Source organism: Lithobates pipiens, unplaced genomic scaffold (genome assembly GCF_037356315.1).
Source record: "Lithobates pipiens isolate NorthernLeopardFrog02 unplaced genomic scaffold, aLitPip1_a1.2 Scaffold_22, whole genome shotgun sequence".
Taxonomy (NCBI): domain Eukaryota; kingdom Metazoa; phylum Chordata; class Amphibia; order Anura; family Ranidae; genus Lithobates; species Lithobates pipiens.
In genome coordinates, this window is record NW_027507784.1 from 120,807,434 (window position 1) to 120,833,468 (window position 26,035).

At 41.6% G+C, this 26,035-nt stretch overlaps 1 protein-coding gene across 1 annotated transcript in view; it reads left to right on the plus strand.

Moving 5' to 3' along the window:
• Nucleotides 1–26,035, plus strand: part of MCM3AP (minichromosome maintenance complex component 3 associated protein) — a 90,130-nt gene that overhangs the window by 1,455 nt on the left and 62,640 nt on the right. The window contains 9 exon segments of the mRNA XM_077448161.1: nucleotides 3,836–6,109; nucleotides 7,261–7,484; nucleotides 8,935–8,974; nucleotides 8,977–9,012; nucleotides 10,142–10,274; nucleotides 10,360–10,553; nucleotides 16,228–16,367; nucleotides 18,673–18,870; nucleotides 19,080–19,348. Coding sequence (XP_077304287.1) covers nucleotides 3,883–6,109; nucleotides 7,261–7,484; nucleotides 8,935–8,974; nucleotides 8,977–9,012; nucleotides 10,142–10,274; nucleotides 10,360–10,553; nucleotides 16,228–16,367; nucleotides 18,673–18,870; nucleotides 19,080–19,348 — 3,461 coding nt within the window. The 5' untranslated portion in view covers nucleotides 3,836–3,882.

The window sequence follows — 26,035 nt, forward strand, 5'->3', positions numbered from 1 at the left end:
ACCTTTGTTGAAGCACCTTTTTGATTTTATTACAGCACTCAGTCTTTTTGGGTATAAGTCTATCAGCATGGCACTCTTCTTTGCAAAAACACTCTGAATCTGCCAGATTGCAAGGGCATCTCCAGTGCACAGCCCTCTTCAGATCCACTCACAGATTTTCAAATGGATTCAGGTCTGGGCTCTGGGCTATTCCATAGCCCAGTCTGGGCTATTCCATAGCCCAGACAGAAGAATACGGGAGATTGTTGTCACATGTACCACACAGCAAGTACTTGCCAGTTATTCCTGCAGCTCCTTTAATGTTGCTGTAGGCCTCTTGGCAGCCTCCCTGACCAGTTTTCTTGTCTTTTTTCATAATTTTGGAGGGACGTCCAGTTCATGATAATGTCACTGTTGTGCCATATTTTCTCCACTTGATGACTGTGTTAACTGTGTTACATTGTATATCTAATGCCTTGAAAATCCTTTTGTACTCTTTCCTGACTGATACCTTTTTAACAATGAGATCCCACTGATGCTTTGGAAGCTCTCTGCGGACCATGGCTTTTCCCGTAGGATGCGACTAAGAAAATGTCAGGAAAGACCTACTAGAACAGCTGAACTTTTATTTGGGGTTAATCAGAAACCTGACTTCTTAACAGGGGTGTGTAGACTTTTTATAGCCACTGTAAGTGTTAGTCAGTGTCCCTTACAGCCAGTGTCAGTTAGTGCCAGATTTCTCACCAAAACTATCAGTCGCACTAAACGCTGCTCACCGCCATAACTATTATAGTCTTTGTACAGATCTGTATCTTGATCACGATCAAAACTATACTAGTGTCCTCAAAAATGTTGACGTGGGATTTTCTTTTTCCGTTTTCACCATAGACATGTAGCAGAATATATTTTGGCCCAAATTTCTGGAAAAAAAAATGTCTGCATGTGTTTTCTAAAAAAAAAAAAAAAAAAGTGTGTGTGTGTGTGTGTGTGTGTTTTTTTTTTTTTTTTTTTTTTTTTTTGTAATAAAAAAAAATGGTGATTTACTACCACCAAAAGAAAGCCCTATTTGTACAAAAATATATATTTCCTATACGTACAGTGTTGTATGACTGAGCAATTGCCAGTGCTGAATAGCAAAATGCCCTGATCGTTAAGGGGCTAAAATCTTTCAGAGGTCAACTGGTTAATAATTAGAGGTCGACCGATATGGGTTTTTCTCTGGCCGATGCCGATATTTAGAAATCATGATGGCCGATATATATGATGCCGATTTTTTTTTTTTTTTTTTTTTTTTTTTTTTTTTTATCCCCCTTTATCTCAACTGGGCGTTTTTTTAGGCGCTTTTGGGCTAAAAATAGCGCCTGTAAAGTGCCTGCAAAACGGGTCCCCTGCAGTCTGTGTGAAAGACAGAGTGCTTTCACACGGAGGCGATGCGCTGGCAGGATGTTCAAAAAAAGTCCTGCAAGCAGCACGTTTGGAGTGGTGTATACCGCTCCTCCACCACTCCTGCCCATTGATATTAATGGGCACCACTGCCGAAGCGCATGCAATGCGATTTTGGCAGCGGTGCTTCACAGGCACATTTAACCTCTTCTTCGGCCGCTAGCTGGGTTATATGCGCCCCACTAGCAGCCGAATAGCACCGCTAAAACTAGCAGCATTTTACCATGAACGCCTGCCCGCTCCAGTGTGAAAGCAGCCTATAAAATAAAAACAGGTAGTTTTTGACATCCAAAAGTCAAAACTTTTGGACGAAAAAAAAATGGGCTAACTTACTGTTTTAGGGTGTTTTTTTTTTTTTTTTATCATTTAGTGTATTTTTTTTTTCCCCAAAAAAATGCATTTGAAAGACCTTTGTGCACATGCCGTGTGACATAAAATATTGCAACAACTGCTATTTTATTCCCTAGGATCTCTGCTAAAAAAATATATATAATTTTTTGGTGGTCTAAGTGATTTTCTGGCAGAAAATACAGGACATTTACTTGTAAGGCTGCATTCACACTTCAGCGTAGCGTTTTTACCGGCGTTTTGTCGCGCGTATTCGCGCGTTTGCATACAGCGTTTTCCGGCGTTTTTTTTTTTTTTTTTTTCAGCCAATAGGAAAAATATTCATCTCTTTTTTTCATCTGCTTCCTGGGTACTGTACTTGGTTATTGTACTTCCGGTTCAGCATTGTGCTCCCTGCTCCATATCTAGAACTAGATATGGAGCTAATACGCTGGCAAAGCGCCGCTGCAGCGGCGCTTTGTGTGCGATTGTGGCCCTTTGCCAGCGTTCTAGCGGCCGCTAGCAGGGCGGTTTTAACCCCCGCTAGCTGCCAAAAAAGGGTTAAAATTGCACCGCTGCAGCGGCCCTTTGCCAGCGTTCTAGCGGCTGCTAGCAGGGCGGTTTTAACCCCCGCTAGCGGCCGAAAAAGGGTTAAAATTGCACACAAAGCACCGCTGAATTAACCCTTTTTCGGCCGCTAGCGGGGGTTAAAACCGCCCTGCTAGCGGCCGCTAGAACGTACTCCTTCACCATTCTTATGAAGCTCTCCTGATCTAGGAGACATACTGTCTCATCCAGTTCTCCTTCCATATTGCTGGTCTCCATTTGAGCTAAAAATGGTGATCTGTGCACTTCCTGTGTATTTTTTATGTCATTTATGTCATTTCCTTATGTAAATTTATATTTTCTCTTGAGCAGATACAGCGACAAAACGCCCATAGAAACGCTCGTTGTCGCGCTAAACGCTTGAATCGAGCGTTTCCATTAGTTTCTATGGGAATAAAAACGCCCAAATCGGCCCGATTCGCGTGACAAAAAAGGGTCCGGAACTTGTTTGAGCTTCAGGCGTAGGGCTTCAGGCGACTTGGAGTGGAGATGTGAACCATCTCCATTGAGAATAATGGATTTTTTCCCCTCCAGCGTTTTGTAGCTTCAGGCGTCAAGCTACAAAACGCTCAGGTGTGAATGGGGTCTAAGCAACAAGTGTCAGAAAAGATTTAGTCTTTAAATGGTTAAACTGAGAACTCTACACACAGTGATGAGTTCATTCATTCAACTGTAAACATTGTATCTTTTTGCTCTTTTCTTGGCAGACTGCCCAGAGAGGAGACAAGTCGTTTCTGTGAAGACTAAGTGCCCGTTCACACAGGGGCGACACGACTTGCAGCGCGACTCACAGACGCGACCTGCACACGACTTCAACAGCGACTTGCAAAACGACGACTGTATAGAAGTCAATGCAAGTCGCCTGAAGTCGCCCCAAAAATAGTACAGGAGCCTTTTTCTAAGTCAGAGCGACTTGAGTCGCTCCTATTAGAACGGTTCCATAGTACAGAACGGAGCACGACTTGTCAGGCGACTAAGTCGCCTGACAAGTCGCGGTAGTGTGAACGGGCACTCAGGCAACTTACACTGACTTCTATTACAGAAGTCATTTCCAAGTCACGCTGTAGTTCTAAATCTGCCTTTTTATCAGCTCAATCGGGATTAATTAAAAAACGACAAATATCGGCCGATGTATCGGTCGACCTCTATTAATAATAAACCAGTCACTCCCATTCTGAAGGAGTATGCAATGATCTGGTGAAACGGAGAGCTATATCTTTGCAGGAAAAGGTAGGGATCTGCTACAAACACTGTTAAAATTCATGCAATTGGGTTTGTTCTTTTCTCAACAAAAGTAAAAAAATCAAAAAAAAATCATTATTTTATTGCACCTTACCAATCCTTAAATGTGGAGACTGTTTATCTCTTGTGGCTATTTCATTATTCCTGACAAGGTAGCTTAAAGTATATATTATTAGTTATGTTTTTTTTGCCAGTTTTTATTCTTAACTTTAATCTTGTTTTACTTTTTCTTTTAAAGGTTTTTAACATCTGTACATAGACCTGCAATACTTCTCTGCTTCAGACATGAATTCTAATAATCCATTTGGAGGACCTCAAAACACTGGTAGTGCCAGTCAGAGCGCTGCATTGTTTGGACAGACATCTGTATTTGGCCAGAGTGCTGGTGGACTCTCTGGCCCTTCATTTGGACAGTCTTCAACCATGTTTGGTCAACTCAGTACTACAAGTCAGGCTGCTCCTGTGTTTGGTCAAAATACTCCTAGCCAAACCCCTGCGTTTGGACAGACTACTGTGGCACAGCCTATTCCATCATTTGGCCAGACAAACAGTGGTTTTTCTGCTCCTATGTTTGGTCAGACATCCACAGGACAATCGGCCCCTGCATTTGGACAGTCTGGTCCTGTATTTGGACAGGCCACATCTGGAACATCTAACACTGTTTTTGGGCAGACCACATCCGAGCAGCCTGGGACCATATTTGGGCAGGCCAACTCTGGACAGATAGGATCTATGTTTGGACAAGACAGCTCTGCACAGTCTGGATCAGCATTTGCCACTTCGGGGCAGCCTTGGTCTGTATTTGGGCAGGTTGCTTCTGGACAGTCGGCACCTACATTTGGACAGACAGCCCCAGCATTTGGACAAGGAAATACTGGACAATCTGCCTCCCCTTTTGGACAGACATCCACTACCCAACCTTCTTCTGCATTTGCGCAGCCAGGTCCTGCATTTGGACATTCAAATTCTAACCAAACACCTTTGTTTGGACAGGGTGCTGGTAGCCAGTCAGCATCCCCCTTTACACAAGCAGCAACTAGTCAGCCTAATCCACTTTTTGCTCAGCAAGGTAACAATCAGTCCACTTTGTTTGCTCAGTCCAATATTAACCAGGCAGCTTCCCCATTTGCACAGACTGTTTCTAGCCAGTCCTCTACACCCTTTGGAAGTAGTGGCCCAGTATTTGGACAGGCAGCTTCAGGATCGTCTGTGTTTGAACAGTTGAGTAAACAGTCCCAGGGGGAATCAAGTCAAGGTTCAGTATTTGGACAGTCAGTGTCTGGCACTACCTTTGCTTTTAGCCAGCCAGCTTCTGGTCAGACTCCTTTGTTTGGGCAGAACACATCTGGGCAAAGTTTGGGACAGTCATCATCCACCCAGTCAAGACCAGATGGATCAAGTCAAAATGTTGCTTTTGGACAGACAACTACTGAACAGAATAACTTGTTCAGCCAAGCACCTAAATTTGGACAGCCTCCCTCTGGCCAGACATCATCCACTCAGTCTTCTAAATTTGGGACTGTATCAACCACACAAACTGGTAGAAATAATACATTTGGAGAAACAGGTGAAAAAATGTCAATCTTTGGTCCACCGCCAAGTACTTGCTCCTCTGAACAGACTAAAAGTATTGGTCTAGCCTTTGGAGCTACTCAAATGACTACCAATGCTAATGTTCCAGAATCCAAAGTGTCAACTAGCATGGCTTCTGCCCCCTTTGCACAAATGTCTAGTATAGCCTCATCCAATACAGCTTTCAAACCAATCTTTCCAGGTGCTGGTCAAACTCAGGAGTCATCGGAAAAGCCTTTATTTGGGAAACTTTCTGCAGCAACTTCATCAGGGGAAAGGCAGAAGAGCAGCTTATTCTCTTTCTCTACAGAAAATAAACTTAAAGATGAAACTGGGCCTTTTAGGCCTCCATTTGCAAGTGCGGATAGTAGTTTCACCAGTTTTAATGAGGAGGTTGAAAGACAGGAGACACATAAAGGATTAAAGCGAAAGGAAGACCCAGGCCACTCTGCTGGCAAACATGAGTATGTCCCCTCAGATAATACTCCTCCTGATCTGCACCGTGAAGACCCTTCAGGAAGGAGGTCTACCCGAATGAATAGAGAGATAAAAGCAAGTGCCAATATTTTGTATAAAAGTTTGTTTGATGCTTTAAAAAGTCAAATAAAATCCCAACAGAAGGAGTCCAAAAGAAAGGATACAGATTCTAAGTTGCCAGATCCGGACACACCATCAAGTCAGACAGCTGCAAGAAATCATCCAGCATCTGAACCTAGCCAGCATGGATTGGCTAAACCCCAATTGCCAGCTGTACCCATTCAGCTTCCACCGAACAAGCCTCATCCCCCTGCTGGCCTGGGAACACAGAGCAGGACTGTTACAGTTGTTGGACCAAACTTCCAAAGCACTGACAGAGACAGTTCTGTGGCTGGACCTAGTTCACTATTACCTGGCAGAATTCGACCTTTGATGGAACTAGTGATGCCTCAAAAATCTCCACGTATGTACAATAAATAATCCACATTGTCTTCTTCGTTACAGTTTCTTTAGCAGTTAGTAATGATCACAAAAAAAAAGGCTCAGGAAATATAAATAGTGTTGCTTCAGTAGAAGCATGCACTTGAGTGAGCCTAAGACACTTTACTGAAGTGGATTTCAGGTGTTTTAGCACTAGAAATAGTGACTAAAAACCACCTCCCATTTAATTTCAGTATGATATTTTTTTTTATTGATTTTCACACTGGGCGCTTTAGCTGGACTTTAGGAAAAGTCCTGCAAGCAGCATCTTGGGGTGGCAAAATGCCATGCCCATTGAAAAACGCTTTGCAAGCACCACAACACAGGCACTTTCAAGCACCCCGCCAGCGGCCGAAAAGCACCACTTAAAACAGCAGTAAAGCATCACTAAAAGGAGCTGTGCTTAACAGCTAATGCTCGGGCAGCTCCAGTGTGAAAGGGGTCTAACTCTAGTTTGTGGAGCTTTGAGCTATTAATGCTGATCTGTCATAGTTTACTTTTAAGTTGCAAAATAATCCAAATTCTATTTACTTTATTGCCTATTATAGGTCCTTATGTCTCTCTTAAAAAAACAAAAACAAAAAAAAACAAAGCACATATTTTTTATTTTCATCTATAGATCTACAATTATTCTCTGAGAAATGGGTATCAATGCAATTGTTGCCCATTGGCTTCTTATTCGATTTTGTTTATTGAGTTTTGAGTGTATTAGAATAAACCTGTACATCTTCAGGTGAGTTGTGCAGATTGGATGGCATAAATGCACATAGAGATTTTTTTACTTCTTCAAACATGATGCAGTATTACTGCAGAAAACCGGTGGGAGCCATAAATAGAATAAAGTGATCAACCTGATGGCTGGGGAGAAAAAGACTCAAATATTGTAGTCAGAATTAACAAAGGAGAAACTCTCCTATCCTAGATTTGACTAGAAATTGATATGGTCGGCAGAATGTGTGATGGGGGGTTACACTGTGGAAAGAAATGATTGTCTTAGTTAAAATATCAATCGAGGCCTGCACTAAATGACCTGACAAGTGTATAATGTACTTTTTATAGTATGTTGACTTTAACAGGTCCTCTATAAGCATGGTTTGCTGAAAATAACTCTTAATGTTTTGATGTTCTGTTTAGCTTCCTTTGCTAAGACGCCACTTCGCAGAACTAAGCGCAGTGACAGCACCGATAGTATCGGACCACTGTCTCCGAATGAACAAACCTGCATCCAGTTAAAGAATCTCCCTCAGGATCTAAATAAAAAACAGGTTTTGGAGAACTTCTTTAAGAAGTTTGGTAAAATTCAGCGGACGTATTGCAAGCCTGGAAACACAATGGCAATTATTCACTTTGCCCAGCATGTAAGTTTTGACCAAAAATGTACTATGTTTATATTGTTAAATGCGTATTGTGTGTGTGTGTGTGTGTGTGTGTGTGTGTATATATATATATATATATATATATATATATATATATATATATATATATATATATATATATATATATAAATTATACTTCATGCCCAAGAGGGTTAAGGCAGTGCTGGAAAATAATGGTGGCCACACAAAATATTGACACTTTGGGCCCAATTTGGACATTTTTAAATTTACACTGTTGTACAAGCTGTACAATCACTATTTTACATTGTAGCATTGTGTCATTTCTTCAGTTTTGTCACATGAAAAGATATAATAAAATATTTACAAAAATGTGAGGGGTGTACTTGTGAGAGATTTTTTGTGTGTATATATATATATATATATATATATATATATATATATATATATTTATATTTTTTTTCCCCACAGTTGTGCTCATAAGTTTACATACCCTGGAATTGGATTTATTGAATATGAATGATAACAAAAAAAACTTTTCTTTCATTTATGGTGTGTTTGATTTTTAAATCATAATAACAGAAACTACCCAAATGACCCTGATTAAACATTTACATTCCCCAGTTCTTAATACTGTGTATTGCCTCCTTTTAACATCAATATCATGAATGAAAGATGCAAGGGTCTGTGAGGAGTCCAGAAACTCATTGACCTTTTTATATACACACACATTAGTTACAAGCAAACAGATCGCAGTTGAGGTTGGTTACCTTTTTTAATTGCCATTCAAACTCCTTTGTGTGAACTTGTGTGCATGTTATCAGTCCAAAATCACTATGGTATGTAAAACTTTTGATTAGGGTAATTTGATTAGTTTCTCTAGATGTATGTTCGCAGACATTGAAGATGTAGCTAGTTCTAAAGGGGGGGGGGGGGGGGGGGGGTCACAGCTGCTGTGTCACTTATTGTTACTGAATGTCATGGCTGACGGAGGCATGCAAACTGACCACGGTGTCAGGGCTCAGCAGCCACGATAAACCGTGGTCAGTTTACAGAGGGGAGGGCAGAACCAGGCAAGGATCAGCCAGGTTTTTTTTACAGCTTCCAGAGGGGCAAGTTAGTGCAACACTGTGCTGTTTATCCTGCTATAAGGGAACAGAATATCTTACCTCTTATTTATTTTCGGGGGGTTGGGGGGTTTACAAACACTTTAAATGGCTTTTAGTTGTTTAGACGTCTAAGGTTCTTTCTTCTACTATTCTTTAAAATAGCATTTTGGATTATAATGAAATCCATTTTTTTTTTTTTTTTTTTTTTTTTTATTTATTCGGATAAATACTGTATTATCCTAATTTTGCTATTCAGAAGTTACCACGTTTGAGTTCTCATTGAGGATATACCTCAAATTATAGTGGTCTATACAGGTTAATACTATTCTGTTAAAAAAAATAAATTGATTTCCCTTTTTGTACAGAAAGCAGCAGTAAATGCTAAGAAAGCAGTGAAGAAATTCCACAAAATGTCTCTGCGTTTTGGTATCGAAAAAAGTCCAGTGAGTGAAACTTTATATTAGTTGCAGTTGTGAAGTGATTTCTATGTGGGTTTTTTTTTTTTTTTTTGTGTGTGTGTGTGTGTGTCTGCAGCATAGCACTATGGTGGTGAGTCTCTCCAGCCATTCGCAGTCAAGTGTGTTCTAATTTCCACTCATCTGGGTCACAGACCTGTTGTCTCTTTACTTGGTCTCTAGTAGAAGAAACTGTGTGCGTTGTGCTGTTGGTGGAAAATGAGTGACCGGAACCCGGAGCACCGGATTAACATCAAATTTTACGATTAGCAAAAGTGCGAGTGAAACTAGCTCTGTTGCAACAGTCCTTTATGGTGACCATTCCATGATAAAAAGTGTTTTTGAATGGCATAGGCAGTTTAAAGCGGAGTCCCGCTTCTCAGAATCCCCCCATTACAATCCCCTCTATCACATTTGGCACCTTGCAGGGGGAGGGGGAGCATATACCTGCCTAATACAGGTATTTTGATCCCACTTACGGGCATAGATACCCGAGTCACTTCCGGCGCCTCCCCCCCCCCCCCCCCCCCCCCCCCCCCCCCACACTGTCTTCTGGGAGACGCACAGGTCCCAGAAGACTGCAGGGCTTCACTTCCTGATTCCCTTACCGAAGATGGCGATGGGGACAGTTTCGGAATGGCCCCTTCCTGCTCCAACATGAGGTTCATGAAGACATGGATGAGCGATTTTGGGTGGAACAACTTTAGTCCTAATCTCAACACCTTAGGGATGAATTAGAGTGCAGACTGCAAGCCAGACCTTCTCATCCAACATCAGTGCCTGACCTCATGAATTTAATTCTGGACGAATGGTCAAGCATTCCCCTAGACACTCCTAAACCTTGTGGACAGCCTTCCCAGAAGAGTTGAAGTTGTTAGCCCACCCTCTGCAGCTATAACTCAATATTGAACCCTATGGACGGAGACTGATGCCATTGACTTTCACGAGCATGTAAAGGCATCTCCAATACTTCTGGCAATATAGTGTGTGTGTGTGTGTGTATAGATTTACATATACATATTTTAGTTTTTACATTTTTTATTATATATATATATATATATATATATATATATATATATATATATATATATATATAATATCATTTTTTTTTTCTTAGGTCCGGGCAAGAGAGAAACACCACTGCCCAAGATAGAAAATCAGCAGGAGGAAAGAATAGAAATGCAGAGTGAACAAGAGAGTAATGTGCTTGCTTCCCCTGTGCGCAAGCCTCTTTTCCGTACAATTAAGGGGTAAGGGCATGCACAGTTTGGTTTTTGTACCTGCACAATGAGTATATTGTGTTGCTTTGACCTTTTTGTGTTTGAATTTCCATAGATCTCCTCAAAAGAAATCTCACTTTGCGAAGACTCTTCAGTTTGATATTGATAATACAGATGCCCCAACAACTTCTTCTGACTCTGCAAGTCCATCTCTGCCACCTTCACTTTTGCTTCTTGTGGGAACTGTGGCAGAAACTCCTGAAGAAAAGTATCGCCTGCTGGACCAGAGGGACAGAATCTTGCGACAAGGTATAAACGGATCTTCTTTGGGTGCCCATACCAGGACATATATTAGCCGCACAGATTATTTCTTTTTACTAACAGTCATAGGTAGTGGCCCACCCAGACTCATCTAAACAATCACAACGCCTTGTCTCGTGGTGACTTTCCTTCCCAACCAGTCAGAGGTTCTGATGGACTGTACACAGACTAAAAGCTATGTTTTTATTAGAATCAACTTGTTACATTAACCACTTCAGCCCCGGAAGGATTTACCCCCTTCCTGACTAGAGCACTTTTTACAATTTGGCACTGCTTCGATTTAACTGCTAATTGCGCAGTCATGCAATGCTGTACCCAAACAAAATTTCCATCTTTTTTTTCCCCCACAAATAGAGCTTTCTTTTGATGGTATTTGATTGCCTCTGCGATTTTTTTATTTTTCTCTGTACAGATCGTGAGAGGAGAAAGGGAGAGATTGTTTGCAGCGCTTTGGGCACTACAGATCCAACCCACAGCACTGCTCACTGCCCATATTCTGCCAGTACTATGCAATGCTCTGCCAATACTCTGCAATAAATTTTAACCAAATTTTTTTTTTTTTTTTTTTTTTTTTACTGAATTTGTCTTTTTTTTTTTTTATTATTTATAGCGCAAAAAAATAAAAAACCCAGTGGTGATTAAATACCACCAAAAAAGGAAATCTCTATTTGTGTGAAAAAAAGGACAAACATTTCATATGGGTACAGTGTTGCATGACTAATTGTCATTCAAATTGTGAGAGCACCGAAAGCTGAAAATTGGTCTGGTTAGGAAGGGAGTTTAAGTGCCCGGTGGTTAAGCTATTTTTTGTGTAGAATGGTGAAAATGCATGTCTATTTTGGGATAGAGTAGACCCTCTGGGATGTTAACCCATTCCTAAAAATCTCACCTGGGACTTGGTGGGGCAAAAAAGTATTTAGTCAGCCACCAATTGTGCAAGTTCTCCCACTTAAAAAGATGAGAGAGGCCTGTAATTGTCGTCATAGGTATACCTCAACTATGAGAGACAAAGTGTGGAAACAAATCCAGACAATCACATTGTCTGTCTGTCTGTCTGTCTGTCTGTCTGATTTTTGAAATAATTTATTTGCAAATTATGCTGGGAGAATAAGTATTTGCTCAATATCAAAAGTTCATCTCAATACTTTGTTATATATCCTTTGTTGGCAATGACCGAGGTCAAACATTTTCTGTAAGTCTTCACAAGGTTGTCGCACACTGTTGCTGGTATGTTTGCCCATTCCTCCATACAGATGGGCAACACGGACTTTCAACTCCCTCCAAAGATTTTCTATGGGGTTGAGCTCTGGAGACTGGCTAGGCCACTCCAGGACCTTGAAATTCTTCTTACAAAGCCACTCCTTTGTTGCCCGGGCTGTGTGTTTGGGATCATTGTCATGCTGAAAGACCCAGCCGCGTTTCATCTTCAATGCCCTTGCTGATGGGAGGAGGTTTGCACTCAAAATCTCATGACATATGGCCCCATTCATTCTTTCATGTACACAGATCAGTCATCCTGTTCCCTTTGCAAAGAATCAGCCCCAAAGCCTGATGTTGCCACCCCTATGCTTCACAGTAGGTATGGTTTTCTTTGTTTGCAACTCAGAATTCTCTCTCCAAACACGATGAGTCATACACTAGGTTCCCCCGTGTGGGTCTGGGATTTTTGCCCACCATTCTTGTGATCATTTTGACCCCATGAGGTGAGATCTTGCGTGGAGCCCCAGATCGAGGGAGATAATCAGTGGTCTTGTATGTCTTCCATTTTCTAATTATTGCTCCCACAGTTAACCACACCAAGCTGGTTGCCTATTGCATATTTAGTCTTCCCAGCCTGGTGCAGGTCTACAATTTTTTGTTTCTGGTGTCCTTCGACAGCTCTTTGGTCTTCACCATAGTGAAGTTTGGAGTGTGACTGTTTGAGGTTGTGGACATGTGTCTTTTATACTGATAACCAATTCAAACAGGTGCCATTAATACAGGTAATGAGTGGAGGACAGAGAAGCCTCTTAACCACTTGCCGACCGCCGCACGACGATATACGTCGGCAGAATGGCACGGGCAGGCATATGGGCGTATATATAAGTCCCTGCCTGCCCGCGGGTGGGGGGCCCGATCGGGCCCCCCCCCCAGTGCCTGCGGCGGTCGGCATTCCTTCGAGAGCGATCCGGGATGAGGGGGCGGCCATTCATTCATGGCCACCCCCTCGCGATCGCTCCCGACGAATAGAAATCCCCCGTGACATCACTTCCTCTCCTGTAATGTAAACACAGGAGAGGAAGTGATGTATTCTCTCCTCCGTGTCGGTATTTTTCGTTCCGACACGGAGGAGAGCGGATCGGTGAGTTGCACCAACACTCTACACACACAGTAGAACATGCCAGGCACACTCACACCCCCCCTTTACCCCCCGATCACCCCCCCAATTACCCCTGCCCCCCAGTCACAGTGACACCAATGTCTTTTTTTTTTTTTTGCATTGGTGTCATTTGTGACTGTAATAACTGTTAGGGCAGTTAGGGTTAGCCCCCTTTAGTTCTAATGTACCCCCCTAACCCCCCCAATAAAGGTTTAACCCCGTGATCACCCCCCGTCGCCAGTGTCACTAAGGCTGGGTTCACATTGCAGCGGTTTATGATCACGAATGTGATTCGCACCGCACTGCAGTGCAAATCACATCCGATCTCTGTGCGATTCGAGTTCAGCCATTCGCCGCACCCGCCGCAAATTCGCACGGGACCCTTTTTTTGGCCCGCAGCAGAATCGGATCGCATGGGTGTTCACACCATGCGATCCGAGTTTGCAGATCGCACTGCGATATGCGAACTGATCTGGGGGTGTCAGTAACATTTCACTGACACTCCCAGCAGTTCGCATAGGGCAGTGTGAACTGCCGCCGGGAGGCATGCGATGCGGGAACCCGCCGCGGATTCGCGGCGTTTCCGCATCGCTCCAGTGTGAACCCAGCCTAATAAGCGATCATTTTTCTGATCGCCGTATTAGTGTCACAGGTGACGCTAGTTAGGCAGGTAGGTATTTAGGTTCGCCGCAGCTTTTTATAGCGCCAGGGACCCCCATATACTACCGCATAAAGCCCCCTGATTGCCCCCTAGTTAACCCTTTCACCTGTGATCACCATATAACTGTTACAGGTGACGCTGGTTGGTTAGTTATTTTTTTATAGTTTCAGGGCACCCGCCATTTATTACCTAATAAAGGTTTAACCCCCTGATCACCCGGCGGGTGTCATTTGTGACTAATAACTGTTAGGGCAGTTAGGGTTAGCCCCCTTTAGTTCTAAGGTACCCCCCTAACCCCCCCAATAAAGGTTTAACCCCGTGATCACCCCCCGTCGCCAGTGTCACTAAGGCTGGGTTCACATTGCAGCGGTTTATGAGAACGGATGTGATTCGCACCGCACTGCAGTGCAAATCACATCCGATCTCTGTGCGATTCGAGTTCAGCCATTCGCCACACCCGCCGCACCCGCCGCAAATTCGCACGGGACCCTTTTTTTGGCCCGCAGCAGAATCGGATCGCATGGGTGTTCACACCATGCGATCCGAGTTTGCAGATCGCACTGCGATATGCGAACTGATCTGGGGGTGTCAGTAACATTTCACTGACACTCCCAGCAGTTCGCATAGGGCAGTGTGAACTGCCGCCGGGAGGCATGCGATGCGGGAACCCGCCGCGCATTCGTGGCGTTCCCGCATCGCTCCAGTGTGAACCCAGCCTAATAAGCGATCGTTTTTCTGATCGCTGTATTAGTGTCACAGGTGACGCTAGTTAGGCAGGTAGGTATTTAGGTTCGCCGCAGCTTTTTATAGCGCCAGGGACCCCCATATACTACCGCATAAAGCCCCCTGATTGCCCCCTAGTTAACCCTTTCACCAGTGATCACCATATAACTGTTACAGGTGACGCTGGTTGGTTAGTTATTTTTTTATAGTTTCAGGGCACCCGCCATTTATTACCTAGTCTCACTAGTGTACCCCTAAATTTAGGGGTGTCTACTTTCCAAAATGGGGTCATTTGGGGGGGGTTTGTGCCATCTTGGCATTTTATGGCCTTCAAAACTGTAACGCCCTTAGAAAGCCTGAAGGCGGTGCTTGGTTTTCGGGGCCCCGTACGCGGCTAGGCTCCCAAAAAGTCCCACATATGTGGTATCCCCGTACTCAGGAGAAGCAGCAGAATTTATTTTGGGGTGTCATTTCACATATACCCATGGCATGCGTGAGCAATATATCATTTAGTGACAACTTTGTTAAAAAAAAAAAAAAAAAAAAAAGTTTGTAATTTTCCCGCAACTTGTGGCAAAATATAAAATATTCCATGGACTCAACATGCCTCTCAGCAAATAGCTTGGGGTGTCTACTTTCTAAAATGGGGTCATTTGTGGGGGTTTTGTGCCATCTTGGCATTTTATGGCCTTCAAAACTGTAATAGGTAGTGAGAAGTGAACTCAAAAATTTACGCCCTTAGAAAGCCTGAAGGCGGTGCTTGGTTTTCGGGGCCCCGTACGCGGCTAGGCTCCCAAAAAGTCCCACATATGTGGTATCCCCGTACTCAGGAGAAGCAGCAGAATTTATTTTGGGGTGTCATTTCACATACGCCCATAGCATGTGTGAGCAATATATCATTTAGTGACAACTTTGTGTAAAAAAAAAAAAAAAAATTTTTTTTTTTTGTCATTATTCAATCGCTTGAGGCAAAAAAATAAAATATTCAATGGGCTCAACATGCCTCTTATCAATTTCCTTAGGGGGTCTACTTTCCAAAATGGGGTCATTTGGGGGGGTTTTGTACTGCCCTGCCATTTTAGCACCTCAAGAAATGAGATAGGCAGTCGTAAACTAAAAGCTGCGTAAATTCCAGAAAACGTACCTTAGTTTGTAGATGTGACAACTTTTGCGCAAACCAATAAATATACAATTATTGACTTTTTTTTTACCAAAGACATGTGGCTGAATACATTTTGGCCTAAATGTATGACTAAAATTGAGTTTATTGGATTTTTCTAATAACAAAAAGTAGAAAATATCATTTTTTTTCAAAATTTGCGGTCTTTTTACGTTTATATCGCAAAAAATAAAAATCGCAGAGGCAATCAAATACCATCAAAAGAAAGCTCTATTTGTGGGAAGAAAAGGACGCAAATTTCGTTTGGGTACAACATTGCATGACCGCGCAATTACCAGTTAAAGCAGCGCAGTGCCAAAGTGTAAAAAGACCTCTGGTCATTTACCAGCAAAATGGTCCGGTCTGAAAGTGGTTAAAGAAGAAGATACAGGTCTGTGAGAGCCAGGAAACTTGCTTGTTTGTAGGTGACCAAATACTTATTTTTCACCAGAATTTGAAAATAAATTCTTAAAACAATTCAGACAATGTGATTTTCTGGATTTGTCTCTCATATTTGAGGTAAACCTATGATGACAATTACAGGCATCCACTGTATCTGACAGGAAGCAGACCCCACAGATGCAGTTTTTGTCCTATGAGATAAATAATTTAACTCTTTGCCACACTTATTATTCTTACTATGCACGGGAAAAATGAAAAACATTTAAACATTTTCAAAAAGTCTCCTTGTTACAAGACAGGTCAAGCATTTTGTTCCATTTATAAACACTTGTATGTTTTTTGTTTTTCTGTTTTGTAGCTAGAGTGAAGAGGACAGAGCTTGATCAAGCAAACGTGTTTGTAGGAACCTGTCCAGATATGTGCCCTGAAAAGGAAAGATACATGAGGGAGACACGCAACCAGCTTAGCATCTTTGAAATTCTTCCAGGGACTGACAAGGTATTATTAGATGTTTATAAATGTGCATCCCTGTACCTCCACTAAAGAAAATTTAGAGCGTTTGTCAAGGCAAAATGAAAAAATTAATTTCTTAATCATACTTTATGTATTCAAGTACATATGGTTGTGCTTCTCCCTTTCACTTGCGAACAAAAGCTGTGGTTCAGTATAACTACTCCCCATCATGCCTCGGTGTCCTTGGCTAAACAGATGTATTCTTTCTGCTATGTGAGAAGCAACTCCTTTCCAGTTTCTCTTTTGCTTTCGCAGGTGTGTGTTTTTTTTTTTTTTTTTTTTTTCTAGCAAGCTTTAGTTGCTGCAGTGCCACTGAGGCATGTTTTTGCGGCTTCCAGGATCGGCTACTTCTTGGCTTTGCCCTGAAGGGCTGTACCTGGATCCATCTAGGTAGAAGCAGGGCTGGCATGTAATGTTGGCCACTGAACTCTGCTTTAAGGGCTTACCTAGGCACATGGCCGGGTGCTGTAAAGGCCCAGGACTATGGTCCACCAATCTGAAAATCCCTTGGAGCGTCAAGATTGCAGAATGGGAGTGGAACATGTCCCCTATGCTTTTCTTTTCTACCTGGCTTGGACCACAGTAAGTCTTAGGTCCACCACTATGGAAAGTCAAGGCCGTGGCCGTTCTGGGAGCTTGGAGGTGCTGAGCTGAGTCCCCTAATGATTACTCTCAGTTGCTCCAGCTGTTTACTTTGATAACCTGTCAAGCAGTGTTACTGAACCACTGCCATTTTGATTTTGACACCACTTTTTGGATTGTCTACATAGTTGCATAGTTTGAATTCTGTGATGGTGAACCTTGGCACCCCAGATGTTTTAAAACATTTCCCATGGTGTTCATGCACCATCATGGGAAATGTAGTTCCAAAACATCTGGGGTGCCAAGGTTCACCATCACTGTTTTAGTTCAACCAAGAACACACTGACAGAGAAAATCCATATACACCATCCTATACACACAGTTGATCCATGGGAAAATCCCAATAAAGCATGATTCAACTTGCTCCAAGAGCAGTGAACAAATCCCTTTCCGATTCCCCAGTAGGTGATCTGATAGATATACATATAACTTTAAGTATCCAGTTATATTTTGTGCATTTATATGAATGCCGCTCCAGCGAGCCACATAAAAAAATAAATAAATAAATAAATATATATATATATACACACTCTGCACCTGACGCTGGCTCCTGCCAACTGACAGCTCTGCCGCAAAATCCACTAAGGGGTGGAGCAACCTGATGAATGGAACACAGTGGGGTTCGGGGGAATTGTCAGTCGGGAAAACCAGTGCCCTGTGTGTGTATTTTTTTTTTATTTAGTAGTATGCGACATACAATGCAGAGGTAACTTCACAGGATGTATGATACATATGGGTACATACTGACAAAAACGTAGTGTTTGGGAAACAGAGCCAACAGTAAGGAAACCGAGGGGAAGGACATATAGACAGTTGTGTGGGCTAAGTGAAATGGGGTGTGTATTTTTTTGATTTTATTTTTTTTTGTTTTTTTTAAGGAACTTGTCAAAAACGTATTTACCCTACTTTTTTTTTTTTCCTGTGAATGAGTAGGGGTGCTATGTACACTTATAGTTATTCACATATGGGGGGGGGGGGGGTGTGGGGTTTGTGAGATGGGATCTGGGGGACCCCACACCATTTGTTTTTTTGACGTGGGGTTCACCCTTTAAAACCCATTTACTTGTGGGATTTTTATGTTCCAGAGTGGGGCCAATTGCTTTAGAAGAAGGTATGGTTGAAATAATATTGGCAGTTACAGAGGTCTGTTGGTGGTTTTATGATAAAATGAGTTAGTTTCTATATTAGGATTATGTGGTGTTGAAATCAGGGAGGTTAATTAATCCGAAGTAGAAATAAATGGCTAAAGCTTCATGCACACAACTGTATAGGGGCTGTGTAATGTTTGTCCCGTTACTCGCTGATGCCACATGCATCTGCCTGTTAAAAAGCCTTAGATCAGGTGGCTATATGCAGTTGTGTATAGCATCCACATAGGCACTGACATATGATCCGAATGAAGGTAGTGTGCATTCGAAGCATATATCATACATGTAAGTGCTTACTGCAAACCCTGGCACACAACTGCGGACAGCCACCACTTCTATAGCATCTCAATAGACTGCTGTATGTGGTGACATAAGGTACTAGGAACGTCATTACGTAGACTGTGTGCACGAAGCCTAACTGGTTTAGTTATGTTTAAAAGTAGAACTTGGTACTAAATAAAGGTATAACTTGCATACTGCGCACATTTATATTTCCTTAGATTGACCACGCTACTGCCATTAAAGAGTACAGTCGTTCTTCAGCTGATCAGGAGGAACCACTCCCCCATGAACTCCGCCCTTTGCCTGTGCTGTGCATGACCATGAATTACCTCGTTACTTATATCATGGATAATGGGGAGAACAATTACAGAGATTGGTATGATTTTGTGTGGAACCGAACACGAGGAATTCGAAAGGTAAGAATGGACTAAGATTTTCAGTGACCGCATAAGTAAATATCACCAACTCAATTTTTTCAGATCAATAGGGTCTTGACTGTCATAAAAGAAATCCTACCTATAAGCATTGTTATAGGTTTAATTCTATTTTTCATTACATGTTTCCTTTGAGGATTTTGGAACATAGCAAAATCTCTTGATGATTTGGATGGTATGTTTTCTTATAGGACATCACACAGCAGCACTTGTGCGACCCTGTGACTGTATCCCTAATGGAGAAGTGTATGAGATTTCACATCCATTGTGCATATGAGCTATGTGAAGAGCCTATGTCAGCCTTTGAGCCAAAGATCAATAATGAGAACTTGACAAAATGTCTGCAGAGCTTGAAGGAGATGTACCAAGACCTGCATAATCGTGGGGAAACTTGTCCCTGTGAGCCAGAGTTCAGGGGTTACAGTGTTCTCCTCAACCTAAACAAGGGAGATATTCTCAGGTAAATCACTGCCATATTTACTGCTTCTAAAGTAGATTTAATCTTTGGCTGAATAGCATTTTCTTTTGCTAAAAACTTTGGCTTAAAGTATACCTGAAGGTAGAGGTGCATCGAAATTTCGGCAGAAAGAAAAAAAGGTGCCGATAATGGCACTGAAATGGGGCAAGTCTGCCCCGGGTGCTGCACATTGTGGGGATGTCATCCTGGCACACCACAGTCAGTCTTCCCCTCCCTCCTCCTCTACCTTGTGACACAAAGCAGCGTTCTCCCTGTCTCACAGAGCTGAATTGTTCAGCAGCTGCTATAACAAAGTCTCACCTTATGTGATAGACGGCACACTGATCCAATGCTGGCAAATTGAATCGGGGTGATGTTTATTATAGGAGTCAGGACTTTGTTTCTGTGGTTGCCTGGCCCAGGCAATTCAAATCCAGTTCCGTGACACAGTGGGAGGTCACTGCTCTGCGTGATCCAGGCACTGGTGAAGCTGCATCTGATGGGCACTGGTGAGGCTGCCTTCATCTCTTGTATCATGCCTGTAGTCTATGACCATTTCCTGTAATATGTCTACAGTCTCTGACCATCACTTGTATCATGTCTGCTAGATGTGCACCAAATTGAAATTGTGCTTGTACTATTAGCAATGTGTTAAAGTTTAAGAAAGAGATTGCAGACATGATGCAAGAGATGGTCAGAGACTGCAGACTGCATTTTTCTTGCACTAAAGGTGCCAATAATAGCCAACAATAAATTCATATTAATTTAAATTAATGAGATTAATAAAAAAGTCGAATATAATACAAATTTATATATAAACTTCTTTTTTTTTTTTTTTTTAAACACTTCAATACCGGGCACTTAAACACCTTCCTGCCCAGACCAATTTTGAGCTTTCAGCGCTGTCGCACTTTGAATGACAATTGTGCGGTCATGCTATACTGTACCGAAATTTTTATCATTTTTTTCCCCACAAATAGAGCTTTCTTTTGGTGGTATTTGATCACCTCTACGTTTTTTTATTTTTTGCGCTACAAATAAAAAAATACCAAATTTTGAAGAAAACATTTTATTTATTTTTTATTTTTTTTTCAGTTTCAAAACTTTGTAAATAAGTATGTTTTCTCCTTCACTGATGGGCACTGATGGGGCTACACTGATGGGCACTGATAGGCGGCACGGATGGGCAACACGGGTGGGCACTGATAGCTGGCACGGGTGGGCACTGATAGCTGGCACGGGTGGGCACTGATAGGCGGCACGGGTGGGCACTGATAGGCGGCACGGGTGGGCACTGATAGGCGGCACGGGTGGGCACTGATAGGCGGCATTGGTGTTATACTGTACTAATGGATGCCAATCAGTGATGCCCATTGTGGGCACTGATTGGCATCCATTATGGGCACTGATTGGCATCCATTGTGATGACTGGCATCCCTGGTGGTCTAGGGAGGATTACCTTTTCCCTGGTGGTCTGGTGGCGTCCCTGGTGGTCCAGTGTGGGCATCCTCGGGGGGGCTGTGCTGATAATCGATCAGCACAGACCCCCCCTGTCAGAGGAGCAGCCGATCGGCTCTCCTCTACTCGCGTCTGACAGACGCGAGTGAGGAAAAGCCGATCACCGGCTCTTCCCATTTACACTGTGATCAGCCGTGATTGGACACGGCTGATCACGTGGTAAAGAGTCTCCGTCGGAGACTCTTTACCGAGATCATAGTTGCCGGGTGTCAGACTGACACCCCGCAACAACGATCGCCGCGATGCGCGCCCCCGGGGGCGCGCAGCGGCTCATAATCCTGAGGACGTCATATGACGTCCGATCAGGATTATGAAACCACTTTGCCACCGTCAACTGCCTATAGGGCAGGCTGCAAGTGGTTAAACTGTCATTTTCGGCTTTTGCCTAGGTGCATCCCATATTTTCTATTTTGGCACCAACATATTCCTTCGGTACACCTCCATCAAAAGTTTTCCTTTTAGGTAAAGGGGGAGTGCTAAGACCTGAAACTCATTGGCTGTTGCAAAATATAATCTTTCACAAGACTAGACAAACTTGTGTGCTGTCCCATCCTTTCAGAACTTTGGCAAACTCCTCTGGGTGTCCAATAGGACCCCAGTTGCTGTTGAACAGCCTCCATGACTGCAAACCACCCACCACATTCTAATGTAACTCCATAAGGTTCAGCGCTCCTACATCACAAAGACTACTGCTGGGGAGTTATCGCACTGAAATCGAGATGTCCTAATCTCTGAATATTCCATTACTACTCCTGCCACTGAAGTCAACAGTGTAGTTTGGCTGTCAAATGTTACTTATTGTAGTGTTTAAACTGCCTTCATCTGAAAATTGTATATGTTGTAGAGCAGTAAATTATGATTTTGGAAAGAACTGTACATTCATTAACAAATGCATGGTCATGAAGTAAATTCTCTTGGCAAATCTGACAGCCAGAATAATTAGTTTTCCAGATTCACAGGCTCCGCCTGCTTAAATGGTCGAGCCACGATTATGTCATTCCCACGCATATGTACGGGAGTCACGGTCGCAGCACAGCACAGCACTCTGGATTAATGGCACATGTACTGTGCCCTCAATTCAGCATGCAGTGCAACGGAGACATCACCTGCTGCAAAACATGTGAATGTTTCCTAAACGGTGTACATTTAGGAGATAGTCATTTTACCTTCAGGTAAGCTTTACTTATATGAAAAAGTTACGCAGCAGAGTTTATTGCCACTTTAAGATCTTTGTAAAACAACCTAAATGAAGACTTGCCCTAATGTCTGTCATTAGGCAGAGATTCATATATTAAAACTAACATTGCATGAATGTGTGTAGGGGTGGGGTGAACATGGAATACTGATACTTCTACAGAGCACCATCCCAAGAAGATATGCAACTATGTTTTCAAACAATGTGGAACAGGATGGGACTTTAGTTGTGCCTCTGAGAAGTGTAGACAAATAGAATACAAACATTTTGATTATAGAAAAAAACAATTTTATTATAAAACAGTTGAAAACACATTACAGTCTGTACAATTAAGTTTGAATTCAGGATGTGCAGATCTCCAACAATTAACAAAGATTTGGCCTGCGTGTTTCGCGTATAGTACCGCTTCGTCAGGGCCTTGAAGATTGCACAATATGACGTGTGAATTCTACAGATGAAACCTCAATTAGTACTGCATAAATTATGTGATTACGTAGGAAAAAAGATGGATGATATGTTACAGGCATTGATGCATGGTACCTTTTTTGCATAAGTTTATATTGATAACCTAACGCTATACAAAATTATTAATAAAATCTAGATATTTATAAAACATTGACTGTACAAATGCAGTCACATTTGCCACCTATCAATGTATAGCGTGCTTCTTACATGCTGTTTGTTGTCTAAATATGTTATATATTAAAGCTTCCAGATATAAAACAGTGTTTCAGTAGCATGTATTCCTCACTCACCAGAAGGCTGTAATCTGAGGACACCGGCTCAGCAGGACAATGAGGCCTAGGACCCCATGGATATACTCCACCCCACCTCACCCAAGGAGAATAGGTGGGCCCCTATGTATACAAATGATAGAATTTACTAAACCAAGTGGTCAAAAAGGGGCCTCAAAAATCTAGAAAATGGCCAAAATAAAAGAGAAAAATAAGGTGGATGAAAATAGTGAGAAAAATAGGAAGGTGATGCAACATGGTGGGAAGAAAAAGGGGAGCAGGGGGGAAAAAGAATGGGAGCAAAGAGAAGAGAGGGAATGGGGGGGAGGGAAAGCACAAAAGGAAAAAAAGAAAAGTTTAGAAGGGGGGGGTTAGAAAATACAAAGGGAAAAGGAATGGAATAAAAGGGGAGGGAAAGGAAAATAAAAGGGGGGGGGGGAGAGAAATAAAGACCAGCATGTAAGAAGCACCGCTATACATTGATAATGAAACTTGAGTTAGTTGCACGCTAATATGGTGTGAAATGTGAAACTTAGAAAAATATATAATGGTGTTACTTTTTACTGCAGCTGTCACTAATTTGCTCCCGCAGAAATAAGTAAAAAAAAACAAAAAAAAACAATAAGTGATAGCGCTGTAAAGGTGAAATTAACAATTATGGTGATAAACACTGATATTGCAATAATATGAAAAAAGTCCAAAAACATAAAATGAATGAATTTACGTTGTGCAAAAAATAATATAAAAAATCAAAACAAGCTTGTGTGATATCTTCAGACAACCCCCACGAATGGAGTGCTCCCACCACCTCATGCAATGCTCGCTAACCTCCTTTAAGCGACCCTGTAAGGGGTCAAGTACGCCTTGCATCCCGGGGATTGTCAGAGAATCCTGGTGGCTGAAAGTAATCAAAAGAAGGAAGGTACTCCTTCCATTGTGCTGCTTCAAGCTTTAAATCTACAATGACTACCAGTAAGTTCAGCAAAACATGAAAAAAAACTAAAGAAAGTGCCTCCTATAGTGCAGTATCTGAGGGGTTAAAAACGAAACCACTCCACCCCAGATAGTATTGAACTCTCCTTTTTAAGGAAATTTTAAAAGCATTAAACGTGACATGACCGTCTCACTCAGTAGTAGTAGTAGTAGTCCCCTGCCAGGCTCCACCTCTACTAGTTTTACCACCTCCAACGTGGCTTCATCTGGAGGAATGAGCCCTGCGGCTATGGCGAGTTTCATTTATAGTGTCCGATATAAAAAAAATGTAAATTACCTTATTTGAATACAGCTGCGGCATTTGAAAGACGCCCGCACATGCTCAATGTAAGGCCTCATGTTAGCACTACTCATTTGAAAGACTTGCGTTGCGCTATTATGACACTTCCGGGTTAAACCGGAATTGGTCATTGGGCAACTACTTCCAGTCACAAATATAATACACACGCAAGAGCTTCAACAAAATGGCTGAATTTAGGGGACATAAAAATGAAAAGTAGAGGTAAAACCTTCAATGGAATATAAAACTCACCAGATAATTATAAAAAAACAGACAATAGCAATAAGATATGCTTAGCATCATCAACGGCTAAAAATATACACGGCATCTAGTAATATGATCCTAATATATAATAGGATACAGCATTGTATAGCAGGATCACCAATCAAAAATGTCCATAATCCCTATATTAAAATGTCCTTTTGTCTCTAGGAAATCAATTATAATAAAAAATCAGGATAATATGCAGGTGAAAAAACTTGTATATACATCCTAACAGAGAGGAAAATATAAAAATACCGATAGTAGAAATGCTGGTAATTTTTTTTTTTTTTTTTTTTTTTTTTTTTTTTAAATGCTTGTTAATTTTTTTAAAATATGACCTTAAAAATCGTTTATAAAGCAATTAATGTCAAACTCCATGTTGTGGCTGTAATGTTTGCATCTCATGTATCCAAAAAGACTCGCACTGACTCAGACCTGACCTTATTGGTGCCCCTCCATTGTGGGTGGTATTTTTCTATCCCCCAAAATAAGAGGGAGGAGGGTTCTTTATTATGGTGGGTTGCATAATGCCTGGATATGCTATGCTTGGGATACCTTTTAATTATATTTTGTACAATTTGGCAAGGACGTTGTAGGGGGTAAACTACACCCTCAGTACTGCATGTATTGCAGTCCCTTATTTTGTACTCCCTCCCTGTCACTGTGGCTAAAAATGTATCCTTTTTTGGTATTTAATCTTTTTGTCCAAACTCATGCATAACACTGTCTGCACATACAAAAGCCTTTACCTGAGAAGAAAGTAAAGGGAGGGTCTACTACATTCTTAGTGATTTTTTTTTTTTTTTTTTTTTTTTCCCTTAAAGTTGGAGCTCTTCTATATGTAAATTTTGGGTTAGATGGTAATATTTCTTTAAGATGCTTATCTGTGTTAAGTATGGGCCAATTTTGTTTTTTGAATACCTTTTCTACTTCAGCCTCATAAATTGACCTTTCGGTACATTTAGTAACCATGGAGCAAAATGGCAACTTTTCATAGGTATATAACCGTTCCTGTCCACCGTTTAAAAAAAAAAAAAGGTTTTAGTTTAGAATTTTCCTTCTGTCACCTGATATTGTGAGATCCAGGAAATGGATTTGCTTTGTATCGTGTTCCCATTTGAAAAATATGCTCTGATTATTCTGATTGAGCTTGTTAAAAATTGTATTGATGCATTGATAGGTGGCAAATATGAATGTATTTGTATATTCAATGTTTTATAAATATCTAGATTGTATTAATAATTTTGTATAGCGTTATGTTATCGATATAAACTTATGGGAAAAAATGTACCATGTATCAATACCCATTCATATTTTTTTTCTACATAATTTATGCAGTACTAATTGATGTGTCATTTGTAAATTCACACAACGTCATATTGTGCTATCTTCAAGGCCCTGACGAAGCGGTACTATCCGCAAAACATGTAGGCCACATCTTTGTTATTGGGGATCTACACTGTAATACATTTTCAACTGTTTTTATAATTGATCAAATTGTTTTTCTATAATCAAAAAACATTTGTATTCTATTTATGTATTCAGAGGCGCAATTAAAGTCCCATCCTGTTCCACATTTTTTTAAAACCTGGTTGCATAACATTGCATGAAGATGTGTATGAACATAACAGGGCAAAATAATTAAATGGAATTACTAGGGTATGAGAAGGAAACTCTATGCATGAGAGGTTCCAAATTCCTATTAC